The sequence below is a fragment of the Tiliqua scincoides genome, chromosome 2 (genome assembly GCF_035046505.1).
Source record: "Tiliqua scincoides isolate rTilSci1 chromosome 2, rTilSci1.hap2, whole genome shotgun sequence".
Taxonomy (NCBI): Eukaryota; Metazoa; Chordata; class Lepidosauria; order Squamata; family Scincidae; genus Tiliqua; species Tiliqua scincoides.
The window spans coordinates 133,890,817-133,913,796 of NC_089822.1; the positions used below are offsets into that span (position 1 = coordinate 133,890,817).

At 44.3% G+C, this 22,980-nt stretch overlaps 1 protein-coding gene across 1 annotated transcript in view; it reads left to right on the forward strand.

Annotated features, from left to right (window-relative positions):
• The first annotated feature begins 2,529 nt into the window (after nucleotides 1-2,529).
• Nucleotides 2,530-22,980, forward strand: part of ANKRD52 (ankyrin repeat domain 52) — a 53,376-nt gene continuing 32,925 nt past the window's right edge. Inside the window, exons 1-3 of the mRNA XM_066613836.1 lie at nucleotides 2,530-2,601; nucleotides 12,472-12,555; nucleotides 20,791-20,869. Coding sequence (XP_066469933.1) covers nucleotides 2,575-2,601; nucleotides 12,472-12,555; nucleotides 20,791-20,869 — 190 coding nt within the window. The 5' untranslated portion in view covers nucleotides 2,530-2,574. The remainder of the gene's footprint in view (nucleotides 2,602-12,471; nucleotides 12,556-20,790; nucleotides 20,870-22,980) is intronic.

Consider the following 22,980-nt stretch of genomic DNA (forward strand, 5'->3'; position numbering starts at 1 on the left):
GTGCAGTGCAACAAACAGGATTGAAATAGCTCCTTTCGTTCAAAAGTTATGGCCAGAAAACCGGAAGGAAAACATGAATGGAGCCCTATAGTTCGTGTTTACTCATGAGTAGGTGTACTTGCCATAGTCTGTCGGAAAGGGCAGGCTGAGAGGACTCCAAGGACGTCAGAATGGTCCTGATCCAATGAATGCAGCCCCCAAAAACACAAAAGGGAGGAGGTCCCTCCCTCCCAGCTGCAGTCTATTGAGCCCTATGGAAAGCAAGCAGCCTCACTTCACGTTTACTCATGATTAGGCAGACGTGCCTTGGCTGCTGGTCAGGCCAGGCAAAGGGGAATGTGAGGACACCAGAATGGTCCCAATCCCATGGAGCTGGAGATACTCCAGAAGGCAGCCTTCCCCCCCCCCCTACTAAAAAGGACAAAAAAGAAGCTTCAGCTGGTAAGGGAAATTTTTCACTTACAAAGCCAGGAGGGTCTTTATCTTGGTATGCCTGAAATAGAAGAACTTTAAACTGGGCACTGGGGAGGGCCTGAGGCAGCATTCCAGATGCTGTCCCACTTAACCTGATGATGTGCCAGCCTCTGTTCCTCCCATTCTCCAGTGTTCTAGCTCAGCACTCTCCTCCCTTCCACATTTTCTCTCCCTCTCTATCCCCTTCTCTCTTTTCTAATCCAGATATTGGAAAGAGGAGGAGCAAGGTGGACAGAGATGGGCGTCCTTCACCATTCTGGTGCCTGAGGCGGCCACTTCAGTTGGCCTTATGGATGGACCAGCCCTGGCCATTTGAGTGCACTCTTTCAACAGTGATAAGAGACCATGTGGCAAATCCAAATAGCAAGGCATGCAAGGTACCAATATTGCTGCTGTTCTCCAATTTTGAAACTCTCTCCCCCCCTTGAAAGCCCAGACCCTTTTACTGAGAAAGAATATAGTGAGCCTAGCAAACAGGGATTTCATTATTTGAATGTTTTATTTACTTTAATGTATTCTCCATGTGTATATTTTATTAAGGCACTGTGTTTAGATCTTACCTAGGAAAAAGCCCTTCTGCATTGAACAAATTGAGGCTTACTCCCAAGTGAATATGCACAGCAAATGCTGCTGAGCCTTTGGGGAGCAGTCAGCAGTGACACCTTACATACATAATGTTATGATCATGTAACATGGATGAATCCGTGCAGAATAGGAGCCCAATCCTACCCAATTTTCCAGTGCTGGTGCAGCAATGCCAGTGGGGCGTGCACTGCATCCTGTGGTGGGGAGGCAGTCACAGAGGCCTCTGGAAGGTATGGGAACATTTGCTTCCTTACCTTGGGGCTGCATTGTGGTTGCACCAGGGACATGCAGTTGGTGGGGAGGCAGGTGAGGCAAAGCCACCCCACTGGTGTCCAAAGCACCAAAGCACCAAAGACCAAAGACCATGGGAAGTGTGCAAGCACTCACAACCAATGTGCTCTGCGCATGGATAGGATTGGGTCAGAGTCTAGTTTTCCTAATCTAGTGTCTAGTCTAGCGTCAGAGTCTAGTTTTCCTAACTGCAATTGCTACCAGATTTAGGAATTTTATCCATACAGCTGAGGGGAAAAGGTGATATTCTTGCCACAACCACACTGCCTGTTAAAATATGAGAGTATGGTTGCACAGCGGGGTGTCAAGGGGTGGGTAATCCTGGATTAGGATTATGGTCTGGTCTGGTGTGGGAACTCCTCAATAGGTGAAATGGAAATAGGAAAAGTCTCTCTGAGACTGCAATTCTATCCACACTTTCCTGGGAGTAAGCTCCATTGACTATAATGGGACTTACTTCTGATAGACAGGCATAGGATTGGGCTCGAAGGCTACAGTCTTACCCTCACTTTCCTGGGAGTAAGCTCCATTGACCATAATGGGACTTGCTCCTGAGTAGACAGACGTAGGCTTGGGTGATTAAGGCTACCATTCTATCCTCACTTTACGGGGGGGGTAAGCTCCATTGACTATAATGGGACTTACTTCTGAGTAGACATGCAAAGGATTGGATTCTGGGGCTGCAATCCTATCCTCCCTACACCTTCCTGGGAGTAAGCCCCACTGCCTCTAATGGCACTTACTCCTGAGTAGACAGGCATAGGATGGGGCTCTGGGGCTGCAATCCTGTCCTCACTTTCCTGGGAGGAAGCCCCACTGCCTCTAATGGGCCTTCCTTCTGAGCAGGCTCCAAGGAAGCCCTGCACCTGCGAGTGCCGCTTCCCGGGATGTCGCGCGCGCTCCACGGGCCGCAGAAGGCGCTTCTGGCCACCGGGAGCCCGAGGCAGACGCTCCCCCGGAGCGGGGAGGATGCCCCTGGCTCGACGGCTCCTCCGCCTCATCCCCGGGGCCTGGGCGGGCCGCGGTGGTGGGGCCTCCCCGACAGGGGTCGCTGCTCCGGCACGGGCCTTCCCTCCTCGCCTCCCCGGTGGGCGGGCTCAGTTCCTCCCCTCCCGCCCGCCCCACAGCAGCCGGAGGGCGCCGCGGCTGCCGAAGCCCGATCGATGCCGGGAGCTCGGAGGAGGCGGCGGCGCTGCTGAGTGAGGGGGGCGGCCCCGCCCGGAGATGGGGATCCTCAGCATCACGGACCAGGTACGGGGCGCCCCCCGACCGCCTCCCCTCGCCTCGCACACCGCGCCCGGCCTCCTCCCTCCCCGCCCGGCCGCGCCCGCTACGCCAGCCTGGGGATGCGCGGCCTAGTGCGGAGCCGCCCACTGCATTCGGCGGGAACGGCCCGTCTGCTGCAGGGGCGCCCCGAGACCCTCGCCGGTGCAGGCAAGGGGAGGCGGGCCTGGCTTGGGCCCGGCCCAGGGGCTGCCCGCATCCCGAGAAGGCCGGCGGCGCCCGGGCTCAGCGCTGCTCCTTTCCCGCCTAAGGAGAAGGGGCGCTTCTCTGCCCCATCGCAGCCCCATCTGCCCCCGCACCCATTCGGGCTGCACCCTCTGCAGACTTTCCTGGGAGGAAGCCCCACTGACTCGAATGGGACTTACTCCTGAGGAGACAGGCAGAGGATTGTGCTGTGGCTCCCTCCTTTCCCCCTCCCTTTCCCACTTTGTCCGCATCTCCATCTGCAGCCTCCTCTCTGAGCATCCCTTTCCCACCACTTCATCCTTTCACTCCTGTTTCCTGAGCCTCCCCCCCAATTCCTAAATGCTTCCCAGCTATGTAGTGTTGCTAGATCCTGAGAGGGGCCCTGACCCTCCAGTAATGGGGCAGAGGGGTGCATTTCGCCATGCAGGAGCTTGCCTAATGCCTACCTTATTCCTGAAGCAAAAGGGGCATTTGTCTCTGGCAGAAAGCCCCTTTCTAGAAAACCACTGATGTGGCAACCTTGGCCCTTTCTCCTGCAGCCCAAATCTAAGCATGTCTCCCCAGAAGTAAGTCCCTTTATCATCAATGGAGCTTACTCCCAGGTAAGTGTGGATAGGATAGCAGCCAAAGGGCCAGATCCTATCCAACTTTCCAGCTCTGGTGCAACCATGCCAGTAGGGTGTGCACTGCATCTTGTGGTGGGAGGGTAGTTCACAAGGCCTCCACAAGGTAAGGAAATGTTTGTTTCCTTGCCTTGGGGCTGCACTGCAGCTGCACTGGCACTGGAAAGTTGGATAGGATTGGGCTTTTAGATTTGCCACCTTCATTCTGTCTGACCCTCAGATTGTCATGTTAGTTCCTTCTACATTCTCTGCAGGCTCTGTTCCGTTGTGTACACATATACACACACCCCTAGATCAGTGATTTTCAACCTTTTTCATCTCATGGCACATTGACAAGGTACTAAAATTGTTGAAGTGACACTATCAGTTTTTTGACAATTGACAAGGCACACCATGCTGTTGGTGGGGGAGAGGCTTACATCCCCCAATGATGCTACTAATAAATGACCCTCCCCCAGACTCCCACGGCACACTTACAGACCATTTGTGGAACACCAGTGTGCCATGGCACAGTGGTTGAAAATGGCTGCCCTAGACTATTAGAGGAGATGGTTCAAGTACCCTGTCACTTTTCAGAAGATATTTCTCAGTATAACAGCCTTGAAGCCGAGACACTGTCCAGGGCAAATAGCAAAGAATTCCTTTTGGACAAGTGTCTTGTGAGGGCTCTGCTGTCTAAACAGCCTTGTGACAGCTGATGAGCTAGTACATTTTTGGTGTACTTCTATATTTTTATTTATGTATGAAATTATTTTCAAAAAATGACTCATATCCTTTGCATCCGGCTTGCCCCATAGTCTCTGCTATTGTCTCTGCTATGGTTTGGCCATTGTCTGTATGTTTGGTTTGTTATGGTATGCATTTCAATATAAGTAAGTGTAAAGTCATGCCCATTGGGGCAAAAAATCAAAACTTCACATATAGGCTAATGGGTTCTGAGCTGTCTGTGACAGATCAGGAGAGAGATCTTGGGGTGGTGGTGGACAGGTCGATGAAAGTGTCGACCCAATGTGTGGCGGCAGTGAAGAAGGCCAATTCTATGCTTGGGATCATTAGAAAAGGAATTGAGAACAAAACAGCTAATATTATAATGCTGTTGTACAAATCGATGGTAAGGCCACACCTGGAGTATTGTGTCCAGTTCTGGTCACCGCATCTGAAAAAAGATACAGTGGAAATGGAAAAGGTGCAAAAGAGGGTAACTAAGATGATTGCTGGGCTGGGGCACCTTCCTTGTGAGGAAAGGCTACGGCGTTTGGGCCTCTTCAGCCTAGAAAAGAGACGCCTGAGGGGGGGCATGATTGAGACATACAAAATCATGCATGGGATGGACAGAGTAGATAGAGAGATGCTCTTTACACTCTCACATAACACCAGAACCAGGGGACATCCTCTAAAATTGAGTGTTGGGAGGGTTAGGACAGACAAAAGAAAATATTTCTTTACTTAGCGTGTGGTTGGTCTGTGGAACTCCTTGCCACAGGATGCCTTTAAAAGGGGATTGGACAAGTTTCTGGAGGAAAAATCCATTACGGGTTACAAACCATGATGTGTATGTGCAACCTGCTGATTTTAGAAATGGGCTATGTCAGATGCAAGGGAGGGCACCAGGATGCAGGTCTCTTGTTATCTGGTGTACTCCCTGGGGCATTTGGTGGGGCCGCTGTGAGATACAGGAAGCTGAACTAGATGGACCTGTGGCCTGATTCAGTGAGGCTGTTCCTATGTTCTTGTGGCCTGCGTTTTCTCCCCCTTTTTTATGCCTTTGCTTTTAATTTCACTGGTTTCCATCTTCAACATTGTATGTCCCATTTCTAGTTAGGATTGCACTTTGGCCTGTGTGTCATAAATTCCCTTGTAGGATTGTGATTGATCCCCATTCTAGGTGTTTAACTGGAAATATCTGTGGAAAAAGGAATGATTGGTGAAATGATAGAAGCGGAAGTTGCTAATGGAAATGCAGGATAAAGCAGAAATAGAAAGGGATGGAATAAAAAGAGGTATAAGTGGGGAGGGAGATGGAGTTATTCTGGCAGATCTGTTCATATATCCTTTACTTCATAGAAAGAGGTAAGGTATAATAGTTCCTAGCCTAGTTTTTGCGCACTTGGTCTTAAAGTAGCAACATGTTTTGATACAGTCCACTGAGGGTGTAAATTAAACCCCACAGGCTGTAAGTGGGTCATTCCACAATATGGGTTTCCTTTTTTTTAGTATGGAAAGGTTACTACTGTATCTTCCTGAATGCACTTGTGGATAGCAGCCAGATTTTGCACATCTTTGTTTCTCTAGACCAGCATTCTCAACCACAGGTACTTGTAGCACCAGTGGTACTTAAGGTGGTGTTTGGTGGTGTCTGCGGGACCCCCAGACCTCTGCTTCCTGGAAGCAAGCAGTGCAACACAATAAGCAGCAGTAGGAAGCTTGGTGCACAGACCTCTGGTATGTAGTTTTTTGCATGCTCAAAAAAGCCTTCCCATCTGCCCTGAACTTCTTACTGGTGCTTGTTGTGTTGGGTCTGGCATCCCAATCCGAAAGTAACTGGCAATTACATCATTACTAGTTGCTTCTGATGGTACTTCCAATAGATGGACCATGCAGAGTGGTATGGCAGGGAACCGACATTAAGAAACACTGCTCTCAGCACCCACAAACGTTTTTTAATGATACCCAAGTTTGAGGCATCTTTTTCATTTCTTTATTACGGCTGGAATGTTGTTACTGGGCCAATGCTGTTTCATTGCAGTGGCAAGAGTTCTGGGCTATATAGTATAGAGCTAAGTGTTGTTGCTGATGAAATGTCTTTCAGAATTATGGGTAGGTGGGGGAAGGGTCTTTACCATCAATCAGGTCAACACTGGATGAAGGAAGAATGGGGCTAGTTCTCCAGCATTGCTTCTGATCTCTACTAGCCTGAATGACAGGCTATAGAGTGGACTTTTTCTTTTTACATAAGTGCAAGTTGTTCATTGCACTTGCAGAGACCTTAGTGTGTGTATGCATGTTTACTGCACAAACAGATGCATTATTGCTTTCATCTTTTGGAGATGGAAGCCAGAAATTAGCTTTCATGTGTATATGATTAATAATCAGTTCCATAATATATTTTATCTGCAAAGTGCATTGCAATCATTCTACATTCTAATTTATCCTCAGATAAATCCTGTTAGGTGAATCATTAATATTCAAGCCTGAAAAGATCCCAGGTTTCTGATAACCCAGGCAAGGAATTTTATGTTGGTTCCTTGATCCCCTCCCCACAGCAGGGCTAGTTTCTTAAAACCTTGGTTCTGGCTCTTAGAAACTTGCAATTTTTGTCCAATCATATCAGTATTTGTATTATATTGACAGGGAGCTAATGTTAGATTTTTCAACTCTAGCTGACCAGTCTGCTAGACCACACAAATTGAATCTGGATTTTTGCAACCAGAACATTCATCTTATAAATAGTGGGTGGGTGTGTCCTGTCACTTGCTCAAACAGCTACACAACACTGGTTTGTCAAGGGAATGATAGTCTAAGAACAATCTTTCTTTAAAGAAGGGATGCTAAGTCCACTGCATTCCACATGGATGACTCATCCCTCCCTGCTTTATACCTCTCTCCTTTTGGTGCTTTATCCAAGCCATTGGGTGGAGGGAAGTAACTCTTGAGTTAACTTAGAAAAGATGCAGAGAGGTTCAAGGTTTTCCTCTGAAAGATGAGAAGTACAGATCGAAATGGCATCAATTCCACCTAGTACTAGTTGGTGCTGTGTGTGTAGGAGGGCTGTGAGGGCATGTGGAACAGCTGTCTGCTGTATTCCCTCCCATGGGATTGCAGTCTAGAGCTGTGCCAAGAAGATAAGGGGTCTTCCTTGCTTGTGTACTTTGATTACATTTCTCTTTAATGTGTGCCTAACATCCCAGAATTGTAAATGATCCTTGTAAGTCTTAAAAGCCTTATGTGTTAAGTGCTGTGCACGCATAAGAAAAGGTGTGGTAGAATTATGCAGTCAAATGCATTTACATTCTGAACAGTGTACAGAGAAATAGGCAGCAGGATTGTGCTTTGGGTGGCACTTGAAAGGTGTCTGTTGCTACCAATATTGCTAAATATGCCTTGTGTTCATAGATAATTGTAGTTTATTCTTCTAAACAATTGGGGAATGTTTGCAGGTCTCAAGGCCAATTTTTGCAGGCTTAGATGTGGAGAAAACAGTTTATATAAGTAGTAGTAAAAGGATGGCCCTAACCTTTTGGAGGGCATATACTGATCTAGTGACTTGTGGGCTGGTTTAAGTCATGTCTCAGCCATAGGCTTTCTATGTAGCTGTAGGTCAGATACTATTATTGAGCCCCCTTTTCACATCTCTAAAATAGTAGTAGTGACTTTATTGAGCTACTGTGAAGAAGAATTAGATAAAGAAATGTTGCCTGTGTTTGCTTTGGGAAAAGTGCAGCATATACATCTAAAATAAATCCCAACAAACAGGATTTTGAAGCTTTCCTCTTTAGGGCATTTGGCTCAAATCCAACTGATGAGTTACCTGTTATATTTGAGACTTGATCCAGAACATAATGTGTTTATGCCCCAGAAATGTTTCTATCTGAAAATCTCACATTAGCAGTTTGCTGGAATAGGAAATGAATGGCTACTGAATGCTGGTAAAATTTATAAGAGGCTTGCTTTCTTAATTGCCTTGACCTACACTTGTCTTCTGCCCTTTAGGTTTCAGATAAGAGGCTCAGTAAAGATGTGAGGGGGAAAAATTATCCAGTTATGCTTATTCATTGAGCCTGCTCTGATGTTCCCCATGGATTTTCCCTGAGACAAGATTGTCTTCTACTGCACTCCATCTGCTCTTCATCATGAGAGGAAACCAACAGCCAAATTGGAGATCTAGCTGTTTGAATGTAGATTCTCTTCATTGGGCCTTTTCACCAGTGCAGCGTGTGTCAGGTGTAAGAATGCGTGTTGTGTACATGCACACAGCCATGTAGTCCACTGTGCTGGCACAATCCTCAATATCATTTGATCTGAACAGCTGTTGGATATGGAAGGCTGCATAGAATGGGAAGTCTTGCCCCTGTGCCAGCATAAATATTCTTGAGAGAGGTAGCAGAGGCCAAGCAAAGGGAAGGTAGGGAGGGGGGACAGGAAGAAGCAGGCGCCATGGTAAATCCTCTGTTTTTGTGCAAAGAATAGTGCAAAGGACTTGTGGGAAGTGACACAGACCTGTCATAGAAATGGGTTGTAGAGATTTACTGATCTTCAGGCTCAGTGTATAAAAAATCCTCTATGCAGCCTTCTGCAAATTGGTGAGTTATAAGTGAGGCAACCACCCAGCTCACCAATTTAAGGGCTGATGGTGGTGAGAGGAACCTGAACAGCCATGGAGTCTCAGCTGTCAGAAACATGCCTGGGACTGCAGAACCACACACCATTCTCCTGTGAAGGGTTATCAGGTTCACAGGAGCTGAGTGCTTGCTTTGACTATACTGTATGCTGGCTGAAGTTATATGGTGTCACTATGGGATCAAAAATGGAGCGGTGTCGAAATGGCAGGTAAGAAAAGTAGCTACAAATCATCAGTGCTGTATCTCTATACCTGCTGCTCCCAGAACAGAAACCGGGTAGCTGTAATTGTAAGCAGGGGTGTTCCTGATCCCCATGAGTTGTGGTGATAATGGTAAAGTGGGGCACAAAAGGGGTGGGAAGTCATTAGAATCTAATGGAAATCAGTGAGCATGCAAACTGGGCTAAGAGGTACCTTTTAAAAGTTATTGTTCTTATGTACAGTTCACCTGCGGGTCTAGCATCCAGTTTTGATTCACTACAGATTTTAGTGGATACTGTGGTCCACCTTCAGATGCCTTTAGCAAATAAAGAAAGTGCCAAAATGGTGTCTCCTAACTTCACATGGTCAAACTGTGCCATTTCCCAGCCTCCACAGCTATTTTTAGGTCTGAAACACCCATTTCTGGATTGTGTGTAGTAGTGATGGACCTGGCCCTGTGCCTCCCTGGGACCAGGTCCTCATCACGCTCCTGCCCTGGGGATACAAAACCAGAAGTACTCTTTAAGATCATGCCAGAAGTTTTCTTGAGCCTGTCAGAGCATCACATGGGGCTTTGCCTGGCCACGGAATCACTCAGACGGGCAGATGGAGGTGGCACAGCGGGCTTGGGGCTTCCCCCCCTGAGGCCCGCCACAAGTGTGGAGGTTTCTTGTTCCTCCCAGTTTCGCCCCAGAATGCATAGCTATTTGTCTCTGTTCACCCAGTAGCTGTCTGTTGGTGTCTCTTTTGCATCTTTTTTAGAGTGAGCCACCAGCGGCAGGGAACCATCCTTTCATTTATTTTGCTTTGTAAGCTACTTTGCGAATTCTTGTTGAAAAGCATATAGAAATATTTTTAATATTGGACCAAGTTGATTCTAACCTCAACCATCTTGGCATCCCATATAGATCTCTTTCCCCTCAGTTATCTGTGAATTTTTATGTCTGCTTCAAAGGTCAGCATGATATTATTTAGTATACCTTTCCCCTCTTCTGAACTCTCTGGCATGCCTATATTTCTATCTTATTTTCCATTAAAATATTCTAAAGCAACTTATAAAAACAATAATAGAATACTGTAATAATAAAAACACACAATAATAGAATAAATATCAGCTAGCATAAAGTTTGATCAGAGTTAAAAGCTTCAAGGAATAAAAGGTCTTCCACCTCTCCTCAAAAGCAGAAAAGGAGGGAACCAGTTTAAACTTCCCTAGGATGGGTGTTCGGTAGTATGGTGCCACTACTGAAAAGGTTCTGTTTCTGGTAGTCATCAGCTGCAGCTCTGTCAGTGACAGACTAGAGAGCAGGGTCTTCATTGCCAACCAGTTCTCATTGTTTGTACTATAAAAACTGTTTTGAGAACTCTTTTTGTTGAAAAGTGGGGTATATGTAGTAGTAGTAATAATCTTAAGAATCAGACAAGTTCAAATGGGAGGAGGCAGTTCTTGAGGCAAACTGTTTAGGGCTTTAAGGCCAAATCCAGTGCTTTAAATTGGACCCAGAAACTAGCAGAGCTGAAACAGAATAATTGTAATATGTTCTAAATGGTTAGCTTTGACTAGTATTCTTATAGTCACATTCTGAACCACTTAAAAGTTTCTGAGCTGCCTTAATAGTTAGCCATGCATACAGCATATTGCAGCAGTCTAAGTTCTGGCTGTAACTAATGCATGTGTAGAGGTGTTTGTTTCCAGTGAGTAGGATAGGATTACAGTCTAAGTCTTACCAAACACAATAGGCTTGTTTCTGAGTAAAATAACACTGTTTTCAGTCACCTCTAAGCACATGTAACAGAAGCAGTACCTCTCTTTTTAAATAGAGTTGCAGCTGGTGAACCAGCTGAAACTGGCAGAAGGCACTTCTTGCAGCAGCAGTCATCTGGGCACTCATGGACAGATCCATGTCCAGCAGCAGTCCTAAACTGCAAATTTGATTTTTCAGGAGGAGCATAGCCTCATCTAAAATCCAATTAATACCTGACTCCAGAGCTGAGGGAATAACCTGCTAACAGAACTCCATCTTATCTGGATTAAGTTTCAGTTTGCCTTCTTCCAAACCAAAGCATCCACCAAATGTCTGTTGTTTTCCCTGATGTGGGGAAAGAAAGAGAAAGCTAAGTATCATAAGCATGTTAACAATAGTTCAACTTAAAAGCTCTGAATGATCTAATTCAGCACTTTATGTAGATGTTAAAAGGCATGGGGAACAAGATGAATCTCAAGCACTCTGTTGGCCAGTGAACATAGAATGGAGCAGTAGTCTCCCAGCACTACTTTCTGGGATCTATTTATGAGGAAAGACTGGAGCCACAGTAGAATGATGCCACTGAACTCCATTTGTACCAGATGTCTCAGAAGGCAATCATGGTGGATGGTACAGAAAGCTGTTGAGAGGTCCAGGAGAATCAACAGGGTTGTTCTGCCTTTTTTCCCTCCCAGTGCAAGTCAGCTAGTGCAACCGAGGTTGTTTGTCCCACGCCCTGGTTGGAAGCCAGACTGAAAAAGGTTGACTTCCTGTCATCTGTATTAGATGATCTTAAGGATTCATGTATATGTCAGCCCAGATAAGTTGGTTAGTTTTCTCCCTTTCCCCCGTCCCCTTCATTGACTGTTGATGGTGTGCGATAACATTGGTCAGGTTCAGCCATCATGCTAAAACCTTGTTGAAACATGGTGTAGTGTTATTGTAATGATTCAATCCTGTATCATCCAATAATGATTGACAGGCTGGCTTGTTCATAAACTCTGATTAGGAACAATAAGAGTTAAGCATAAGTGTAATGGGTGTTTGGTTTATTGATATCCTTATTGCCTCTCTAAGAACAATCGATTTGTCATCATTTTTTTAAGCAAGAATGGATACCTTCACAGGGGAGTGTATAAAAGCCCATTAGAGCCTTTGAATTTTATCCTTCACTGTTATATTGTTGCATCCTGTCCCTGCAAATCTCACCATTTTTTGTAGCTAGAGCTCTAACTCTTGTCAGGTCTGTGCCTCTTGGGAGGGACCACATCTCAGCATGCATACCTTGTCTACCTGAGACCATGTGAGTGGCTTCACATATATGAAACTTAATGTTTAATTTATGACATCTTGCATTTAGGTTCTTGTCAGCACTAGGGAATATGGTTGAAATCCAGGATAACCAGGCTTGATGCACTGTACCACTAATGTTTGATGATTGGTTGGATTGTGACTGGTGGTTTGACCCAGAGTAATACAGCTCTTCATACTTTACTCAGATATTTGTGGGGTGACGATATTAAGGAGCAACTGTTACCCTGCACATGCCTGATCTCGTCTGATCTCGGAAGCTAAGCAGGGTCAGGCCTGGTTAGTACTTGGATGGGAGACCGCCTGGGAATAGCGGGTGCTGTAGGCTTATATCATAGTCTTTTGAGACTGAAGGTTGCCAACCAATGATATTAATGACTCATTCTCTTCCTCAGCTTACTTATTTCATAGCTATGTTTTTCCCCCCTTATAGCCTCCTCTGGTCCAAGCCATCTTTAACCGAGATTTAGAGGAGGTGCGGTCTTTGCTGAGTCAAAAGGAGAATATCAATGTATTGGTAAGTGTTGGAGTATCAGTGTTTCTTTATCTTACTGATCTTGCTTTTCTTGGTTTTGCATGAAGCCTACATTTTCTAAGAATGACACTTCCCAGCTTCTGGCCAGTATTTTTTTCTCAGTGTAAATGGAGCAGGGGAGATTGGAATAAAAACTTATACAGCCTTTATTCAGTTCTTGCGCTTTGCTTTCAGCATCTCCCCTTATAAAATGTACTAAGTACTAAGGTTTCCCAGATTTGCAAGCTCAAATTATTTATCACATTGTTATACCACCTTTCTTCCAAGGAGCTCAGAATAGTGTACATGGTTCCTTATCTTCTTTTGTCCTCACAACCACCCTGTGATACAGTTTAGGCTGAGAGTGATTGGCCCAAGGTCACCTAGGAAGCTTCATGGCTGAGCAGGGATTTGAACCTGGATTTTCCAGTCCAACAGCAGTACCACTACATCATCCTGGCGAATGCTTGCTTAGTTTGTGTATTTGGTCATTGTGGCATAGTACTGGACTAGGGAAGATCACAGTTCGGAAGCCACTTTAGGTATGTTCTTGGTGGATTGTCTTCCTCAGCCCATTCATAAAATGGGAATGATGATGATCATTGGGATTGTTGTGGCCATGGATATAGATTGTGAAGTATTTTACATACTGTATACCTCAGAAGGGCTTGCACTTCAACATAAGAACATAAGAACATAAGAACAGCCCCACTGGATCAGGCCTTAGGCCCATCTAGTCCAGCTTCCTGTATCTCACAGCGGCCCACCAAATGCCCCAGGGAGCACACCAGATAACAAGAGACCTCGTCCTGGTGCTCTCCCCTACATCTGGCATTCTGACTTAACCCATTCCTAAAATCAGGAGGTTGCGCATTCACTTCACCAGTGAATGTTGATCAGGGGTATTGGACTAGCTGTATCGTTGTGTGGCATCAGAATCAGCTTTTTTTTTTTAATAGTGAATGTGTTCTGGATTAACCTTGTGGTCTGTGAGTGAGAACAGCCTTCGTTACAATGGCATTCATCTTGTGCAGGCTATGAGGCAGTAATTGGCTCGTGGTTTCATTTTGGCTCATTCAGCAGAGGTGCATGTTGTATAGACCTCATATGATGCATAAGCATCATGATTTGTGGCAAGGTTTGTGCTATTACAAGCATATTTGGTCTCGTCTAACTAGGAAGGACAGCCTTTCTATGTTTGTAGAAAACCAGCAGGACTGATGATTAGATGCTTCTTAACTTGTTTCACACAGCATGAGAACTTGTTGATAGCTGCACAAGCTCAGGAATGTGATCAAGATGAAGTCTTGGGGTTTTGACCACATGAGCCACTCGTGGGATCAACTAGTAAAAAGTATTTAAAAAAATTTTTAAAGTCAAATGCACATATTGGGCAAATATGTCTAATAGAGAATGGACATTGTTAGTGTTGTTGTATGAGAACCAGAAAGACCTCCTTTGGACTGTGTGTGTGTCCTGTTTTCAATATCTATGTTCAGGAGTATTACAACATTTGGGATTAGAGAGATTCCTTTTAGAAAAGGGTTTAGAAATCCTTTTGTTCTTAGAACCAAGGTACCTTCCAACCTCAAAATTATATGGTCAGGGTTTGTAAGAGGAATTGATATGGTGGCTGGGTTCAGACACCAGGAGAAACCATGCTTTATTTAGATCAGCCCTAACTAAATGTTATCTCTGAATCTGAGCCTGCTTACCAACCAGAATTTGTTGTTCAACAAAGGGAGGAGCCTAAGCTTAATGACAGAGCACTGCTTTTAATGCAGAAGGTGCCAAGTTCAGTCCTTTGCATTGGTGGAGTAGAAATTATTAGATATATAAATCTAAATACAGAATTGATAAACCACTTTAGGGTGATTATTCCTCCTTAAGAGAGCTGCTGTCCGTAAGAGGAAGTGAACATATGAATGTAAGAAGCTTAGTTCTGAGCAGAAGAGAAACAAAAGCTCAACCTTACCTCTGGAAGCTCAGACCGTTGTGTGGGTTCTTAACTATAGTTAGTGCAAACCATAGTTCTGCATTGTGTCTGCATTTTTTATGCTTAGCTAAACTAAGGCTGATATGGCCATGTGACTGCATTGAGAATAAGGTTGGATGAAGTGTTAATGTAAAAATGGTGCTTGCACTAAAACTTATGGACCTAAATCATGCAATTTACCAGATGAAAATGAGAAGATTGATAATTGCTAAATTCTAATGAGAGCAATCTGTTAAGGCAGGTCTCTGACATATAAGGCACAGCCTGTTGAAGTAGGAGACAAATCCCTATTCTTATACAGGGTCACCTAACCCAATCCTTTGCTGCAAGAAATGCACACTACTTGTACTCTCAGATTGCCACATTCAGTATAGACCAGAGGTTCTCAAACTTTGAGGGAGATTTACTCCCTCAGTAAGTTCTTGCAGGGGAGGGACTAGGGCAGCGACGCGATCCCTAGGATCGCATCGTTAGGGGGGTGAGGGGTGTGCTTTGCGCTTACTTCAAGAAGGCAAGGCTGCAGGAGGTGCAGGGAGCCCTGCGCAGCCCTGGACAGTGCTCCCTGAGGCTTGGAACATTAGCTAAAAGCGGGCGCAAAGCACCTCTGGCAAAACGGAAGAGCTTCGTGCCCACTTTTAGTAAACGTTCCAAGCCTTGGGGAGCACTGTGCAGGGCTGCGCAAGTCTCCCCCCACCTGCTGCAGCCCTGCCTTCCTGAAGTAAGTGTAAAGCACCCCCCCTCGTCCCCCCTTAGCAACGTGATCCTGGGGATCACATCACTGCCTCCCTCCCCTTTCCCTGCCCCTTAAAGGGACAGGGGAAGAGTTACACGAACTGGTGGGTCGTGACCCACCAGTTTGAGAACCACTGGTATAGACCATAGTGTGCCATATTTAGAAAGCATATACACTGCATGTCAATGCCAACAGTATAGATAAAGTCAGGTGACCAAGCAAGATATTTAACCAACCCACGTGCTACCAAGGAAGGCAAAATGGATCTACATTGCATCCACTTTGCGTAAGATGTTGTCTTTGACAAAGAGAAGCCAAACTTTTGAGCTTTATGGTACTGCTCTCCAGGGAGAATGAAAAACTAGAATTAAGTTCAGAGAGCACTGTTTGTGTGCTAAATTGTATGCTGGAAAAGCGGTATAAAAATCTTTTAAATACATGAATAAATTGGGGCAAGTTGGAATTTCTCATGACTGGAACAATTATGTGAAACAACATGGTGGCAAGGACAGGAGATTGGTAGGAAAAGCAGAATTGAGCAGGGGGAAGTTGATGATTCTTGCAGTGGACAGATAGAGGACTATAATTATTTGCAGTGAAATTAATTCTTAAATGTGTACAGAATAAAGTTATTTAGCAGCATGCATGATGATGGTTCATGATTAAAAGGTGAATTGTGATGTGCCTCCTCTCCCCTACCCAGGAGAAAAAACCTTAGATTCTCAGTTTGGTCTATAGATGGATATTTGTAAATCTCACTGGATTCTAGATTGAAAGGTTTAATAAGAATGCTTAGGAATTGGAACTGACCCGTCTATGGATTACATCTACTGACCCAGTTTAGGATTGACCCATCTGTGCTGATTTATGTTATTCTAATTCAGTTGCTTTCAGGCTGAGAAATGAAACTGAGTTTGACTTTATTGGTGCAAGTCTAGTTTCTGTTTGGTTTTTCATTGAGGGATTTATTTGTATTTATTTCAGGCTCAGCAAAAGGACCCCTGCCTTAATTATAGTTGATTTCAACTATGAATTGGTATCCTTTATTACGTTAGCTGTTTTATCCTTTGGCCTTACAGCACCAGCATCCCTCTGAGCCCTGGGTGTCAAGGACTTGGCAGCAAACGCAAAGGCCAAATGTTGATTGATTTGATCCAGGACCTAAGTGGTTCTTTCTGCCTCTTGATTGTGTTGGAATTTTGTGCTTTATCAGGGTAGTTTGTGTTGCTTTTAAGGCTTAATTGTTGTTGGCATGAAGTTTAAAAGCAGAGTGGCAAGATCTGCACAACAGTTTCAGAGCAATATCGCAACATTGCTTTGTCTTTGAGGGAATCTGTTTTCCAGGTACTTCATATACAGATCTTTCAACATAATTCTTTTCCTTTAACTGTCATGCTATATTACTTAGAACTTTGAGAGGGCGTTGGGGTAGCTTGTAGACTCTCATTTAATAGCTCAGAAGTCCTTTTTTTCCCTCTAAAATAGTTGAGTTTGTAGCTATCTGACTTAGAGGTGTAACATTTCTGGGAAATTGGCTTTCTTGGGGGTAGGATGGATTGATTTACACGACCAAGAAAAAAAGGCTGACTTGAATCATGGTTTTAAGTAGAGATTTTAAAAATCAATTTGTTTTTTAGATAATTCCTAAATAATAAATGTACATATGAATTGGTTACTATAACCATAAAAACATACAGATGTTACGTTGCTTCATTCCAAAGTCAACCAGACCTTGCATGTCTTTGTTACATTGCTTGCATTTGCCATTTTTACCTTTTTCCCAGCCAAAAGATTCCTTAAGTCTCTTTATGTCCTGCAGTCATCACACATTTTTGGAGAGAGGTGCTGGTTGAAATAGGCAGAAGAAAGCACTTGTTTTTTTTTCCAAATTGCCTTTTAGTCTTTTGTGAGATGCTAAAGGAGTTCCTGGGGCTGTAGCCCCTTCCAGTGGCAGGTCAGCCCTTTTTCTGCCCCTCTCTCTATGTTTGGACTGGCCTGAGAGCTGTCACCCTGGACCTCAGAGCTGCAGGGGAGAGGGGGTTGCCTTCAGCTGTGGCCCTCCACCTGTGACAAGGCAATCAGGAATGCTTCACTGGGTTGGAGGGCTTGGACTCTTCCTTCTGTAAGGCTCATGAGAGACCACCTGACTCCTCGGCTGCCCATCCTCCTCTTTGGAGGAAGGTCTGCCCTACACTAATTGTGGGCCCTTGTTTATTTTAGGCCTGAGCTTCATCAGGCCCATAAACCGCCCCACCCTCCTCCAACTGTTTTTTCCCCAATGGGGCTGTCTACCTGCTGGCAGCCACCACTCTTGCCTCCCTTGAGGTCTGAAGTTGCCTCTTAGGCCCCACATGACCCATCATGGCCAGCTCTGAGTCAGGCCAAGGCAGTGCAGGCACATTTGGCACCACATCTGGGAACGCTGCAGTCAGACTTAGTGCTGCGTTGAGAGAAGACTGTGGCTCACACCTATGGGCAGCCATCATCCCTGCCTCTTTCTGACCCCCATCCCTGCTTGATGAGACAAGGGGTGCCACAGAGCCCAAGGCTGAGAGAGTGCTGGGGCCTCATTGAGGCTATAGCCAATGTCCTCTGCAGAGCCCATGCCTGAAGGTTAGTCTGAAACAGGACATCTTCCTTTCTGCTTCAGTCTTCCCCTTCTGTATCATAGAACTGCCTTGAACTGCTCCCCAATAGTTGCTTAGTGTTCTCCTTGAGATAGAAGATAAATATCCTTGGTCTTGGATTCATAGGTAGAGTCATATACAGTACAGTATATTTATAATTGGAGTACTTTACTCGCTTTGAGCCATTTTTGGGGATCAGATAGTGACTAGGCATCAAATGGGAGTAATGAAAAGTATTCTGTTAGTGCATAAAATTGTGCTTTTAGAATATATGAAATTTAAAATTATGAATACATGAACTTAATTAAAGTGACAAATATACCGTATATGGAATTATAAGCAGCTGTACCCCAAGTCTGTATAATATAACTTAGTTTTTGCCAATTGAGGAAATAAGAAAATTTAAATGGAAGCCATCATCACTGTAGTAAAGGAAATAAAGACTTTATTATCTAAGCTTAGAATTTGTATATAGACCTCAATTTTCTCATGAAGAAATAGAAGAAACTTTTATGTTTAGGGAGAAAAGACGTCAGTAAATAAGTATCTGTACAATATAATTAAAGAGTACCTGTAGGTGTAAATATGGATATTCAGTTATATTGTATGTCTCATCATATTTTGCTAATGCATTGTTAACTGTATTTAGACAAAATTTCACATTTGTTTGTTTGGCTTGTGCCCTGCTTCATCCTATTCAATAATGTGCCCTTGAAATAATAGCATAACTCTGGTTTAGCTCTCTAATCAGAATCTGTCTGAGGATTGCTACTTAGTCTTAATTTTGAGCTATGTGGACTTCATAAAGAGGAAGAATGCATAAATTGAAGCCACCTGTTCTTCTGTTTGCAGATGTTAGTATGTTTCTTGGTTTTGTATGTATATCTGTCAGGTTTTTTACCTGCATACATAAGATAGAGGAACCTGAAGCAAGAGAAATGGAAGACTGCATTGTAGAAGGGCCTCAGCAACATGTTGCAGGAACAAAATTTATTCCTATCTTTTTGCTGAGGTTCTTATTGTTTTATTGTGCGTTCGTATTTTTATGCTGTTTTATTTCTTTGCTGCTTTAATTCTATATTTGTTTTAATATTTTGTCTGCTTGTTTTCATGTATTTTGTGTAATTGATCTTAGCAGAATTGAGTACTCACAATAGTGAGGGAAAGGTGGGATAAAAATACCTTAATTACAACTGGCAAACATTTTGGTTTCACTCCTGCTGAAAATTCCTGCATGTTCTGTAGTCTGCAGCGTTTGAACATATTTTCCTAAGGGTCTTGCTTGTTTAATAATGTGGTCCCACACAACAACGCTACTGTCATTACTTCCATTGCTACCTTTGGGTCTTAGATTTAGAATAGTTGCAGAATTGTGAATGGGTTGTGCAACAATATTATTTTAAGACACTGCTTAAAAAGATATTTCACTTCTGAAAAAGAAGATATTCCAGAGAGCAGTTTTCCCAAAGTTTTGTGTGCGACACCAGTGGTTTTCAAACTCTTTACCTTCAAGAGGTAAACTTTACAAATAGGGTCATCTGCTTAAAATCCCTGCATTGCTTCTCAGGCACCCACTTGGTTAATATGAGGCACTGGTCTGGCCATTGTCCGAACAGAATATTAGCTAGATTGCACAGCAGCAAGTAATATTGATAGTGGTGGAAAAGCTGTCTTTGAGAAAGCTTGTCTGCCATTATTGATCTTTTCATCAAGGAACCCTGATAAAACCTCCAGGAAACTCCAGGACTACCTGAAACAGTTTGAAAAGCTTTTGAGATGCTATTTTTACATAATTATGCATTTCAGCAAGATTTCTTAGTGTAATTATCATTCATGAGGTTAATTAAAAGCTATAAAGTAGAATAGAATTATATGTGAGGATGACGAGTAAAGCTTCCAACAAGGGATCTGGCAATTTGTCTTCAGTATGACCGTAGATGAGGTCAGTCACTTGAATTCAAAAACAGCCCATGTCATATGAACCAGAACTACATGTGGGTCAAAAATATTGTTGCTATCCGTGTTGGTGCCAGGTTGCACCAGACCTTCACCCACTTTGCTTTGAGGGATCACTTGCTTGTGCTGACAGCATCCCCAACGCTGCTTCTCCCTCCTCCCTGGTCTGGCTCCAGGGAGAGGGAAGTGGCTTTCTTTCCACCACTTGTTTATCTCTGCTGTTTTCAGCAACAGCAAACGGTAGTCAAGTAGGCCAACCCAATTGTCAGGGGGAAGGTGAGGAAGCAAGAACTACCTGTGTGATTTTTGCACAGGCAGTTTCTCTTTCTCTATCTGCCCCCCTCCCGCCAATCAGCTTGAACTGCTGGAAGCAAGCAAAGTCCCTCAGCGAACTGCATTTGCTCTCCAGGGACCAAGATCCTTAGGATCAAGTGATCCTGGGGTTCAAGTGAGCTCCACAGCTGCCATCTAAAGATGGATGCTGGCGGGGCTTCAGAGTTTGGTTGGGCAGACCTTGGGGCACCCATGGGCCCTCAAGCACTGTCTGACCTGGCTGACTTCTGATGCCAAGACCCATAGGCACTGTTACCAGTTAGTGAGATAAAATAGGCTTTTTTTGTAATTAACCAATAAACTTCGTTGGTGGAACTTGAGACATGCAACTGCGTGTATTTATTGGGTTGGGGAATGTGGAATGCTGATAGCATACACGGCCAGGCTCAAAATTTGTTATTGTGCCTCGGCCCAGTTTTTCATCCCTGCTATGCTGTGATAAGTGGCTATGTAGATGGATCCAAAGATTTCACTACAGTTCTAGGCACAACCACATGGTGACTTTTGATGAGAGAGTATCTAGATATAGAAGGAAATGAACATAGTAGAACGTAGGAGACTACCTTTTTATTATCTTTGTTTTCCCAAATCAGGACCAAGAGAGACGAACCCCTTTGCATGCAGCTGCGTACTTGGGAGATGCTCCAATTGTTGAACTCCTAATATTATCGGGTAAGTTATATAGGTTAGTGCCCTTTGTTGGCAAACTGTAAAAATTCTGAAAACAGAAGCCTTCTGCTTTCATGACAGGGCTGTAACTTTAGAGACACAGTCATAACTACCATAAAGAAAGGAAGACATCTGCAACCTGGGATTGGTGGTATGTAGGTTAAGCTACTGGGCAATCTGGCACCCAAGTAAGTTGTGCTGAATGGAGGAGCATAGGTGGTTCTTCCTAACCTGAGGTGACACAGTGGCAGTGTGGTTAGTTTTACATAGCTTTGGCCAAGTTCACAGAAGTGAATGGAGGTACAGAGAAGACTGTGATTCTGAGTAGAATAATAGAGCTTATATAATGCTGTAGTTGAGAGTATTGGATTTAAATGTGGTAGACCTAGGTTAAAATCTGTTAAGCTACGGCATCTGGCAAGTTCCTGTTGCTCATTCTGGGTTTGCAGCCTTTAAAACAGGAAATATAATCTCTGATTTGCATGGTTGCAAAAATGAATGAGAGGTTGTAAAGCTTTACCACTTGCCACATTAATGTGCTATAGTTAGCAGATTGCTGCTAGTAATATTATTATTGGTAGTCATAATTCAGGATCTGCAGAGATTTATGGAAATGTTCTGATTCCATTTAGTAAGGCTATTTTAAAACTGGCAATTCTGTCCACTGTAATTCTTCCTGTGTGGGTTGTAGGACAGCAGTAGCTCTCTAGACAGTGAAACCAGCACAGATTATTCTTGATGCATATGCTAAATTTTCCCCAAACTAATCGCAATGGCAGAAGTAGGCTAGTGGCATAGTGTATCATTTTAACCAGGTTTTTGTTCTTGACAATCACTGGTTCCATCCCATATCAGTTTTTTCTCTCAAAATCTGGATGAAGACTAGCATGCTTGATTGTGTCATGATAGTTCCTTTGCATTGCAAAGAGTCATCCTGTGAATTGGATTTCTTTTTCTTTTTTATTGAAACTGCAAGGTTGCTCTTATCTATTGAACGGTTGTTTATGGAACAAGTGAAAGCTAGCCCAGTTCAGGAGTCCAAAATGGCAGAATCCTTGAGACGCATATGAATTGGTACTAAAACACATTAATCTCTTCAGGAATGGTACTATCAGTGAATACATGGTAGAGTGGTTTTTTCAGCTTGCAGCCAAATCTGTTGAATGAGTGGTATGTGCTGAATGCTGTGCTACTGTTACTTTCCTGTTAGCTGGTTTGAAGAGGGGATAAAGGGATCCTGCTTGGATGTAGGAACACCTTACTACCAGTGACTCTCAAACTGGGGCATTGCAACATCCCAGCCTGAGGGCCCTGGACTCTGCCCCCTTATGGGTCTGAGCCGGGGGGGGGGGAGGGGAAGGCAGCAACGCAGTCCCCAGGATCATGTTGCTAAGGGGCACATGGGGCTGGCATGTACTTACCAGTCTCTGCAGTAGCCTCCCAGAGGTGCAGGGGGCCCTGCACGACCCCCTGCAGGGCTCCCCGAGCTTTAGAAATTGAATGTGGAGTGTGATTGCTCCGCTCTTGTTTTCTGATGCTTGGGGAGCCCTGCGGAGGGTCGCCCAGGGCTCGCTGCACCCCCTGGGAGGCTGCTGCAGGGACTGGTAAGTACATGCCAGGCCCTGCATGCCCCTTAGCCACGTGATCCTGGGGATTGTGTTTCTGCCTTCCCTGCACAGGCACTTACAGCATTTCTCAAACTCCCTGGGAGTTTGGGAACTGCTGCCTTCCAACTATTATGTCCTCCCAAAATATTCATCTATACAGTGAACCCTCAACTTAATGGACTAATAAGTGGGAATGGTGTCCATTAATGCCAATAGTAGGTATAAACCAAATGTAATTGTGTAATACATTTATAATACAATATAAATGTAATAGCATTTGTGGTGATCCTGCCCCTTTACCCTGCTCCTTCCTCCCATAGGCTCTTTATACAAAACAGGAAATGTGGAATGCACTGGGATGCACTCCACACTTCCTGCTTTGTTTAAAGGGCTTGCACAGAGAAAGAAGCAGCTTGAAGGTTGCACAGTATTGTATTAGAAAATAAATGCAAGTAGCCATGCAGCATAGTAACCTAGCACCTTTAATGTTTCTTTGTTTGCCTGTAG